Below are 12,278 nucleotides of genomic sequence, written 5' to 3' on the forward strand. Positions count from 1 at the left end.
GATTTCCTCTGTCTGGCACTTATTTTGTATTTGACTTCTCTCCCTACACGCGTTTCTCCTTGTCTCTCTATCTTCTCCGACACAGCCGGGTGCTCGACCGCAAGCAGCCCGGGACCTTCCTGGCTGGGGCCCTTTCCCTCTCTGCCAGAACATCCCCTCCCCACCCCTGCCATGTGCTGTCATACATCTCAGACCCTGAAAGTCAGCAAAAAACTGTCGCTTGCGAGCTGAGAATTGACAGTTTGGGACTTTCCTAAAGCAAAAACATATCCAAATCAGATTATTTTTATAGAAAGTCTTAATTCATCATGTTAAGACATAATAACACATCTTGGAGGACCTCGTCATAGAAAAGTGGCTAAAATCTAATGTGCTGACACAAACAAAATAAATCGCTTCCATATGCATCTCCAAAAGTTTTCAGTTTATTCAGCATGTGATGCATTTACAGTTGCCTGCCACATCCAGTAGAACTTACTCTATATCAAATACAGTGCGTACAAGATGCACTGCTAGAATAACAGGATACCGGAGAGACAGAAGATAAGCCTGGACCCAAACTAGAGCCAAAGGACAGACCCTTCTGAAATCACATCATAGTTAAGAACTGCTGTCTTCCATAGGGAGAGGGTATAGCCACACTGTGTCTCTGCCTAGAGATTCGAGAGCCTGCTTTTTCATTAGAACTAATTAATTGCCGTTGGTAAGGTGGAAAATTACATGTTCCAGTCACAGGCACATGGAATATGGGATAGAGCGAACTTGTTTCTTTGGAATGAATATTTTTATATCACCTTTAATGAAACTGGTCCTTTGAGGGTATTTTTCTCTAATTTGTGTTCCAAAAGGAGAGCTAGGGCTATGACTTTTTTTCCTACTCTCAGCCATGAGATGAGGCACAAGCAAACAGGGGGAAACATAAGTGAAGCCTCATTTGAGGATTCATGTCTTAGGAACTCTGCCCTCATTCAAAGAACTGTTCTCTTCCAAATTACCTTCTCCCAGTATCCCGGTAAGTCCTTTGAGTGACATCAAAAAGTCACCTTTTATGAGCAGCAAGATAGAAAAGAATAGTTATCCCATTGAACTGTATGCAAGAACCCAGGCTACCAGAAGCCTTCTTGTTCTCCAACAGAACCCTCCCTCATCTCTAACTGTGGGTTAATTCTCTAGCTCTGTTCCCCCGGAAACCAATAAAGGTAGAAAGTTAGCTGTGTTCCTAGACAACAAAGCATATGGTTGAAATGATCCCTGATTGGCAAATTGCATAAATACCTGGTAGGAAGCCATAGCCCCAGGCTTTCCTGATGTAATGATTCTCCTAACTCAGCACGACCCTGCCGGGGACCTTGGAAGCTATGCTTTGGAGGAGCTACGTGAGATAAGGCTCTTGAGGCATGTCTAAGCCAAGACAGACCTACATCCACCAATGTAGCTGTTGTCTCCTTACACCTAAGCTGATTTCACTTGAGGGGTTAGACTAGCCTTTGGCACCCTCACAAAGACACCACTGGAGAGAAATGCCCAACATTGACCGGCTGGCAGGCCGTGTTTCCTGCCCTATACCCTTTTAAGTGAATCTGAGCCAGGTGAGGCCCATGGTAGCCTGAATGCTTAACTGAACCTCCCTAGTGGACATGGCGTAACTCACCAGTGTATCATGCATGGCTACTGGTTTTTCCGAGACTTGTTTTCTTAAAGACATGGCATAGAATGCCAAAGAGTAAATTTTTTTTTTAAGTAAACTCTATGCACACCATGGGGCTCAAACTCCTGACCCTGAGATCAACAGTCACATGCTCTCCCAGTTGAGCCAACAGGCACCCCAGAAAAAGGGTAAATGCAGTCTCCTTTTAAAAATAAGCATAAATGATATCACGCTAGAAGAAAACACCTTGTATTCAGGCAACCACACTCTGACTGCAACCATGTAAAAATGATACAAAAATGTGGTTAAGGTTTGGGAGGAAATCTAGAAATATTCACATTGTCTTGTTAAATGAGGGATGGGATTCAGGGTGATGCTCTTTTTAAACAAATTCTTTACTATTGTATTATAATATGGTTTGTACATGTTATGTTAAAATTTCTGAATATAAGAGAAAGACCCTTTGGCTGCGATCGCCACCCCCTCCTGACCAAATGTTCCTTCCTCTCTGAGCACACCCACTCACCTTAACCACCCTCCTCACTGAGCCATTAAAAACAATGAATAGCAATCCATAGCAGAAGAGGGAGGCAGAGATTAAAAATAAAATGGAAAGGCATATGGGGAGGCTGGGAATGGAGTGAGGAGGTGTCTTAAAGTGTGGGCTCTGACACTTTCTTGGCACTGGTCCCCCTTACAGGAAAGCCTCACTGGGATAAGGTCCTGAGGTAGAAGGTAGGCACTGTCACAGCCTGTCGTTCACCACACAGAGACTGGTATATTTGGTTGTAAAAATGGTGCCTCCAATGATGATACTTAAAGAAAGCAGAAGCTGCTAACCCCATTTTTGTGGCATATTCCTAGAATTTCAGTACTTTTGTTTCTTGCAAATAATTTATGTGAAGTGGCCTACTTTTTTTTTTCATTTTGAGAACATCGTCTCCTCATTACACCTTCATATTGTAACTCAGAAAGTGAAGATCATGTTCTTCCACTGGTGAAATTAGTCCAGGAAAGCCTGTCTTTTTATTTTTGAACCTCCAGTCTTTAACCCATTGGTGGGTCAAATCCTGATGACCTTTGCGTTAGCTTCTCTCCCAAGGTCAGGGCGCCTCAGTGGTATGGGCGGCAAGTCCCAATTAAGAGTCCTTGAGTCCGAGCTCAAAACGCTGCCATTTTGCAGAAGAGCCCTGACACTCAGCCTAGAAACATTTTTCGATGCCAACAATAACAGTAGATACCTGGAAACTTGTTCACTTGGCCGGAGAATATGTCATTGTCGTGAAATGAAACTCCATGCCAGTAGATGTCACAAGGCAAGCGTCGGCCAAATGGGAACTAGAAGACAGAGGGGAAAAGACTGTGACTATTAACAAGAACTAGAGGAGCAGCTACCATCTTGGGTGTCTATTACGTACACATTCCCCGCGACTTGGTGCATGTCACGTGATATAATCCTCATAATAAGCACATGAGGTAGATGATATCCTTTCCCATTTTATAGGTGAAGAGACCGTTTCAGGCAGGTTAAGGAACTTGCTCAAGGTCACAACCAGTGAGGAGTGGAGTTCTGACTCTGGGTGGCAGGCACTATACTCATGCCTTCACACGTACCCCTTCATTTTAATCCTCCTAACTACCCTAGAAAGAATTATTCCCATTTTACTGGGGAGAAAATTGGGGTGAAAAAGGTAACACAAAATAATACAGTGCTGGTAAGGAGAGGAATCAGGATTTGAATCCAGGTCTGTCTGAATCCCAAGCCATACTTCTCTTTCTCTGAAAATTGCAACTCTCCAGTCAGTCCCCCGAAAAATGAGCTTACGCTCTCTCACTCATGCTCTCTCGTTCTCTCTTCCCTGCTCCCCCAAACACACATGATCCGTGAAGGGAGGATGCATCCCCCCGTGCCTCCTGGCATCCGATAAAGACTTTTTGGATGAATAAATGAACAAACCGGGAATGGTCATCTGACTCAAGGTGAAATAACCAGATTCTCTCTTCCAGGAATTTGGAAATCTGAGATGCCAGGCAGCCTCTGCTAGCCCTTGACCTGGAAGCGATAAAAAGCCAGAGCTGGGCAGATGTGCTTAGCTATGAGCACAAAGAAGCAAAGGCAGCCCGGCTGGTGAGAGAGAGGGAAGGAATAGGTGTAGAGAGGAAAGTGAAGGTGATACCAGGGGGCCCTGGTGACAGACTGAGTGACTTTAGTTCCTAGGGCTTCTAGATCCTAGGTCCAGACCCTCCTGAGTCTTGCTGTCTCTCCTGTCCTTGGATCCTGTAAGACAGCCTTATATTCTTAGGCTATATCCCCTCTTTGCACATACTATAGGGTTTCCTTATTAGCAGCCAGAAAAATCCCTCAGTGAGACAAAAAGGCCTGCTCTTTCCACCACATCCTGCTGCCTCTCAAAGTTATCAGCAAGTTCTACATCTACAGAATTCATTTTTTAAATCTGTAACTCAGAGGACCCTTGTTAAAGGAAAAAAGTGAGGACGTGTCAGTTCATATTTAGAACTTGCTTGTTAGAAGTCCAGATGAAGAGAGATGCTAACACATTGAATGCAATCACTTGACTTTCCCATCCTAAGACTACAGCTAATCAGGATTTTTGTCTGCTCCAAGTTGAGAGAGCTGAAGTTCCAATGGAAGAGCATAGCATTACTAATGAAATGGTGGTGATTCGATACTTTCCAAATATTCCAAATTAAAATGAAGGCAAACAGACTCAAGCCCTTTAAATCATTCATATTATTTCAAAGCTGTGCCAAAGTGAGGCATATGTTACACACTCTATTAGCATGAACAACTTTCATCCATAATTTATAGCATTTCACTTGTTTTCTTTGCATCCAATGGACTGAAGTTATTAATTCAGTAGTCATAAATACAAAGAGATACAACATATGTTATTTTCTTCCAGCTGCTAAGTGCTAACAGAGGGAAGGGGAAAATAACTTAACCAGGGAAGTTTCTCTAAAAAGCAGACTATCCAAGCAAAATTTACTAAGATCCAAGTGGCCATGCTGCCTGCAATGTGGGACCAACACCTGCTCCATGTCAGCAGACAACCAATGACTCCTTATCACCTTTACCGTTACCCTTCAATCCTTGCCAACCTCATGAGTCCCAAATTAACACCTCATTCAGCAGTGTCTTTAGCTCATTCAGTTTTGTGAAACTGTCGTTTTTTTTTAAGCCATTCATTTAATAATTGCTATGTGCCAGACACTGTGCTAGGTGCTGAGAACACAGAGAAACACAATTTTAAATAGGTCCCGGGACTTCAAAATCCCACCTCTTTTAAAGATCTTTTTTAAAAACTGCTTAAACAGCTAACATCATACTCAATGGTGAAAGACTGAAAGCTTTTCCTCTAAGATCAGGAATGAAATGAGGATGCCCACTTTTGCCACTTTTATTCAACATAGTATTGTAAGTTCTAACCAGAGCAAAAGGCAAGAAAATGAAATGAAGCATCCAAATTGGAAAGGAAGAAGTAAAATTCTCTGTTTGCAGATGAGATGATCTTATATGTAGAAAACCATAAAGATTACACACACAGTTAGACATAATAAACGAATTCAGAAAAATTATAGGATACAAAATCAATACACAAAAATCAGTTTTTCTATATACTAACCATGAATGATCCAAAAAGGAAATTAAGAAAACAATTACATTTATAATAGCATCAAAAAGAATAAAATACTCAGGAATTTACTTAACCAAGGAGGCAAAAAGACTGTACACCAAAAACTACAAAATGTTGCTGAAAGAAATTAAAGAAGACACCCATAAGTAGAAAGACATCCCATGTTCATGGATTAGAAGACTTTATATTGTTAAGATTGTCAATACTACACAAAGCAATGTACAGATTCAATGAAATCCCTACCAAAATCCAAATGACTTTTTTTTCCTTACAGAAATATAAAAATCTATCATGAAATTCATGTGGACTCTCAAGGGATCCCAAATAACCAAAACAATCTTGAGAAGGAAGAATAGTGTTGGAGGTATCACGCTTCCTAATGCCAAAACTTACAACAAAGATACAGAAACAGTGCATAAAACAACAATGAGATACAATGAGATACCACTATACAACTGTTAGAATGGCCCAAATCCAAAATACTAACAACACCAAATGCTGGCAAGGATGTGGAGGAACAGGAACTCTTACTGCTGATGGAAATGCAAAATGGTACACCTATTTTGGAAGACAGTTCTTAAAAAAGGAAACATATTCTTACCATATGATCCAGTAATTGTGCTCCTTGGTATTTATCCAAATGAGTTGAAAACTTATGCCCAGAAAAAAAATCCACACATGAATGTTTATAGCAGTTTTATTAATAATTGCCAAAACTTGGAAGCAACCAAGATGTCTTTCAGTAGGTAAATGGATAAACTGTGATGCATCCAGATAATGGAATATTACTCAGTGCTAAAAAGAGATGAGCTATTAAGCCAAGAAAAGACATGGAAAGATCTTAAATGTATATTTCTTTTTTTTTAAAGATTTTATTTATTTATTCACGAGAGACAGAGAGAGAGAGAGAGAGAGAGAGAGAAGCAGGCTCCCAAGGAGCAGGGAGCCTGATGCAGGACTTGATCCCAGGACCCTGGGATCATGACCTGAGCCGAAGGCAGACGCTTAACCATCTGAGCCACCCAGGCGCCCCTTAAATGTATATTTCTAAGTGAATGAAGCCCATTTGAAAAGGCTACATACTGTGTGATTCCAACTATATGACATTCTGGAAAAGGCAAAACTACAGAGCCAATAAAAAGATCAGTGGTTACCATAGATTAGGAGTGAGGGGAGGGATGAATAGGGGAAGCACAGAGGATTTTTAGGGTAGTGATACTACTCTATATAATACCATAACAGTGGATACATATCATTATTCATTTGTCTAAGCCCACTGAATGTACACTACCAAGAGTAAGCTTTAATATAAATCATGGACTTCGGGTGTCAACATATGATGTGTCAATATATGTTCATCAATTGCAACAAATGTACCATTCTGGCATGCGATTTTGATAGCTGGGGAGGCTATGCATATGTAGGGTCAGTGAGCATATGTGAAATCTCTGTTCCTTCTGCTCAATTTTGTAGTGAACCAAAAATAGCTCTAAATAAAAAAATAATAATAAATTAATAAAAACCAGTAGGGTACTGGCATAAATACAAACAGACTAAGTGGAGAGGATACAGAACCCAGAATTAAACCCTGATATATATGGTCAAATTATTTTTGACAACGATGACAAGACTATTTGATGGGAAAAGGACATTCTGTTCAACAACTGCTGCTAGGAAAACTGGATATCCACATGCAGAAAGCATGAAGTTGGACCCTTACCTTACACCATATACAAATATTAATTCAAAATGAGTCAAAGACCTAATCATAAGGGCTAAAACGAGAAAGCTCTTAGAAGAAAACATAGGGAATAAGCTTTATGATATTTAATTTGGCAGTGATTTCTTGGCTATGACACCAGAGCACAGGTAACAAAAGAAAAATAAATAAATTGAACTTCATTGAAATTAAAGCTTTTTTGCCTCAAAGGACACTTGTCAACAGAATGAAAGGGAAGCCCATGGAACCGGACAAAATATTTGAAAATCATGTATCTGATAAGGGATTAATATTTAGAACATATTTTAAAGCTTTTACAACTCAAGAACAAGAAAAACAATTTAAAAATGGACAAAGAAAGGACTTGAATAGACATTTCTCCAAAGAAGACATACAGATGGCTAATAAGCCCATGAAAAGATGCTCAACATCACTAATCACTAGGAAAATGCAAATCAAAACCACAATGAGATACAACGTCACACTCATTAGGATGGCTAGCATAAAAAATAATAAAAACGAAATAAGTGTTGATGAGGATGTAGAGAAATTAGAACCCTTAGGCCCTGGGAATGTAAAAAGCTGCCGTGGAAAATAAAACTGCCACATGATCCAGCAACTCTACTTCTGAGTATTTACCCAACAGAACTGAAATCGGTGACTTGAACAGATACTGATATACAAATATTCAGCATTATTCACAACAGCCAAAGGTGGAAGCAGTCCAAGTGTCCATCAACTGTCCATCAACAGACAAAAATGTGGTATATCCATACACTGTAAAATTACTCAGCCTGGTACAACATAGATGAAACCCTGAAGACATTATGCCAAGTGAAAGAAATCAGACACAGAATATTGTACGGTTCCACTTCTGTGAGGCAGCTAGAGTAGTCAAATTCATAGAGACAGGAAGTAGAACAGTGGTTTCCAGGGGCTGGGAGGAGGGGAAAATGGGTTGTTGTTTAATGGGTACAGAATTTCAGTTTGGGGAGATGAAAAATGTTCTGGAGACGGATGATGCTGACAGTTGCCCAAGAAGGTGAATGTATTTATTGCTACTGAACTGTACACTTAAAAACAGTTAAGGTGATAAATTTTGTTATGTATATTTCACCACAATAAAACAACAATAAAAAAACTGTCTGCTTATGCCCCCTGAGGATAAGGGGCCATTCGTGGCTCTACTCTGAGCTCTCTGTAGCCGGGAATGCTACCTGGCTTTTCACGGGGCAGCTGAAAATTGACAATGTTTCTCAGACTCCCCCACTTCCCATTTTTCTAAGGTCAGCACCATCTTCCCAGTTACCTAGATTTTAAATTTGGGAGTCATCTTTCCTTTTCCCTTCTTCAAACTCTTTTGGAGAAAGGACTGGATTTGGGGTCAGAAGACCTGAGAGCTCTAGACTTATTTCTGTCGCTTACTATGAGATCTTAAGCAACCAAAACCTGTGTGTCTTCCATCGATTGAGATGAGGAAATATGTCAAGGTGCAATAGGAACCAAACAAGATAATGGAAATGAAAATGCTTTGTACATTCCACACAACAATACAAATCTGAGTCGATCATTGACTTATTTACTCATTAAGTGTTAAGAACCTATTGCATGGCACAATGTATCTCAGGTGGCAAGGACACATGGGAACATGCCTGCTTTCATGGAGCATACAGTCCCTCGGGGAGAAGAGTTGACTCAAACAGTCACTCCAACATATCACTGCAAACCATGGTAAGGGTGGGGAAATGAGGTCCAGAGAGCAATGAGAGCACAGGGAGACCCCATCACATCTGGGAAGTCAGAGAAGGCCACTCCAAGTAGGGTGACCATGTGTTCATTAGCCCAGGGCAGTTCCAGCCAGTTTACACCTGTTGTCCCGGTGTTAATATTAATAGAGGGGTTTTTTTTTTTCACTTCCAAACGTATCCCAGTTTGAACAGCAAATTGGTGGCCACCCTACTCCTGAGAAAGGGCTATCTGAGCTGAGATTAGAAAGAAGAGGCAGATGAGGAAGGAAGAGTATTCTAGGCAGAGAACAAATATGTAAAAGCCCAGAGGTCAGACTGACCATGGCCCACTGGAAAGCCTGAAGACAGGTCAAGGTGGCTGGGGTACAGAGGACCAGTGGAAAGTAGTGTGAGATTAGCTGAAGACCTAGACAGAGGCAGATCGGGTAGGGCTGCTGCCCAGCCAGATAGCAGAAACAGTAGGTCATGTGGAGAGCCGACTAAGATGGACCAGAGAGACAGAGAGCATGAGCCATAAAAAGGACAGCGGGGGGACGTGTTTCCAGACAAAGAGAATGGTAAATAGTGTGGATGTGGCTGACAGGTCAAGTAGGATGGAAACTATCAGCGGCCCACTAGATAGGATGACGTGGATTGCTTCAGGAGTACATCAGCTCACAGGGATCATCTTCTTGGTCCCTCCAGCACTTACTATGCTTATCATGGTCTGCACGTTGTGTACTTCATGTGTAACCCTTATCTCCCTCAGAACACCAGGGATTTCTAGGACCTGGAACAATTTGACATACTTGTCTCAGGTCTCCAAGAATGATTAACCAGGTGTCCAACTGGTCCTAGGCCCACAGAAAAATTAGAAGTCATAATCCTGAGAATCAGGATTAACTCCCTTCCCTCCCCAATATCCACCTGGTCAGCAAGTCTTCTAGTCTACCTCCTAATTTATTTTTACATTTCCTCCCCTTTCTTAGTCCCCAGTGCCACTGCCTTACTTTGAGGCCTCATCTCTCACCTGGATGAGGTGGCATTTATTAGTCACACATGAACTATAGTCACTAGCGTACCCCCCCCACACACACACACATGCTACCACCTTTACCACAAAGGAAGATTCTCCTCAGAGTATACACCTGTGTGGACCCAAAATCCTTTTCCCTCTTACCTAGAAGGACTAAAACAAACTTGCAAAACAACCAAGCTCTAGCAAGAACTGAAACCTTTAAGTGTCCTTTGAGCATATTTGTGCTTAAGGAATTCATATTCGGGTCCCTCTTCTAATAAATAGCCCAAAGAGCAAGTTCAAACCCCCCAAGGGATTTCATAAAATGGAATTTCACAGTGAATGCTGATGAAAGCACAATTCACATTTCTGCACTTTGTGAATGATTTTCTTCATAAAGCTTCTTCATGAAAGAAAATCTTTCAAGTGATTGGGCATAAAAGTGGCAAATAAGCTTTGATATGGGCAAGCATGTGTGTAATGCATCCACAGGGGGAAATGACCCAAATTACTGTTTTAAAATGAAAGGCCCAATGCACTGTGAGGAAACCCAAGGAAGGGGTAGCAGCCAGAGCGGTACGCTTGGGCTAGGAAGACCCCGGCTCCAGCCTTGACCCGCCACACCCCACCCGGAGACTGAGACACATTGACCTTGCCCCTCCCCAGCTCACCCATAGGGGAGGAAAACAATAGCAATAAAACTTGCCCACCTCCTAGGGCTGTCATGCAGACTGAGGCAGTGCTTGGGAAAGTACTTTGTAAAAAGCAAATTGTGGTATATAGAGTAGCCTATTATTTTTAATGCCCAAAGAAATCACCTCAACGAGTAACTTCAATTAAAAAAGATGCCAACCAAATATCAAGCACCATTAGGACAGCTCTTGAATAAGAACGCCACAGGGTACATGCACTTGGGAAACCCTCGATGACACCCCTAGGCAGAGTTAATGGATCTCTCTTCAGTGTCCCCTCTGCAATCTTGCCAATGCCTGTAGTACAGCCACTGCCTTGTAGGGTATCTATGCTTACATGACTGCCTCCCCATCAGACAGAATGCTTCAGGGTAGACATACTTTATTCTTTCTGCCCTCTCCCTGGTCTACCATCTGTGGTAGGCAGCCTCTAAGATAGTCTCCGATTATCCCTGCCTCCTGGAATTCGGACCCTTGTATAGTCTTCTCCCACAACTGGCACAGGCTTGGTCCGTGGAACCAATAGCTACCGCAGAAGAAGTGATGGGATGTCGAGACTGTGGCTTCTGTCTTGGGCACACTGTGTGTGTGTGTGTGTGTGTGTGTGTGTGTGTGTGTGTGTGTGTGTGTGTGTGTGTGGCTAGCTCCCATCTCTCTCTCATCATCATCACATCACTTTGGAGAAGCAAATCAAAGCCTCCCACCAACAGCCATGGGAATGAGCTTGGAAGTGGGTCCTTCTGCCCCAGTCAAGTCTTCAGAGGCTGTGGCCCCGTGAGAGACACTGAGCCGGAACCCCAGCTAAGTCACTCCCCAAATCCTCATCCTCAGGAAGTGTGTGAGTAATAATGATTTCAGCTGCTCAGCTTTGGAGAAATCTGTTACACAGTAGTAGATAATGAATACACTATGCCAGGTTTATAACAGTGCCTTAGAGAATGAAAGCATTCTGAGAATGAAGGAATCTAAGATGAGTATATCCTTATATGAAATTTAATAATTATTATTTATTAAGCACTTAATTGTATGCCAGGTATCTTACATATATGCCTCCATTTTGCACATGAAAAAAAAAAACAACAACACAATTCTGTTGCTGCTAAGTGGTAAACCCAGAATTTGAAGTCATGTTGGTCTGTCTCCAAAGACTGTGCTCTTTTTGGCTCCACTAAGCTGAATGGATGGATAGATGGATTAATCTATGAAAAACAAAATGAGCACGTATATCTACGCAAAAAAAGAGCTGTGGTTAATACTTCAAGGAAGATCAGAGTGCAGAAAAAGTCCAGAGAAGACCAGTTAAGACAAGGAAAGGACTGAGCAACTGCCCTTCAAGGATGTACTGAAAACTCAGCACTCTTTTCTTCAATCAGGAAAGGCAAGCAGACAAAGAAAACACTGGCAAAGATCCATCAAATGCTGAAGGGTGTAACCAGATGGAACATGGCTCCATCTGCCAAATCTGAGCGTATCAAAAGAAGGTGAGCCCCCTTTTCAGCCTGAGAGAGGGAGGCTAGCGCACTCTTCTCTTGTTCACATCTCAGCTAACGGCGTCACTATCCTCCCAGACAGATGAGAAGCACCAACCACCCAACTGAGGGGCCACAGGGAGATTCCAGGCTCCCACCTACCTGTGGAAAATAGGCTAACAAGAAGAGGCTTCCCCATGCTGGGGAGGGACTGGCCAGCTTCCTGACCACAGCATCTCTGGATGGGGCTGGGGAGAAAAGCTACACATGGGGCAACTCCAAGCCTGCGTCCTCAGCAAGAACAATAATGACGATGCGATGTGGGTTACTAGATTGATTAATAATGCA

General features: G+C 42.1%; 1 protein-coding gene across 2 annotated transcripts in view; it reads right to left on the bottom strand.

Annotated features, from left to right (window-relative positions):
- Positions 1-12,278, bottom strand: part of TTLL11 (tubulin tyrosine ligase like 11) — a 222,178-nt gene that overhangs the window by 174,917 nt on the left and 34,983 nt on the right. For both annotated transcript variants that reach the window (XM_028107889.2, XM_088019260.1), the window contains exon 2: positions 2,890-2,986. In XM_028107889.2, the coding sequence (XP_027963690.2) occupies positions 2,890-2,986 (97 nt within the window). The remainder of the gene's footprint in view (positions 1-2,889; positions 2,987-12,278) is intronic.

The sequence above is a fragment of the Eumetopias jubatus genome, unplaced genomic scaffold, assembly GCF_037043125.1.
Source record: "Eumetopias jubatus isolate StellerSeaLion01/CBP00866 unplaced genomic scaffold, mEumJub1_p1.0 scaffold_15, whole genome shotgun sequence".
Taxonomy (NCBI): domain Eukaryota; kingdom Metazoa; phylum Chordata; class Mammalia; order Carnivora; family Otariidae; genus Eumetopias; species Eumetopias jubatus.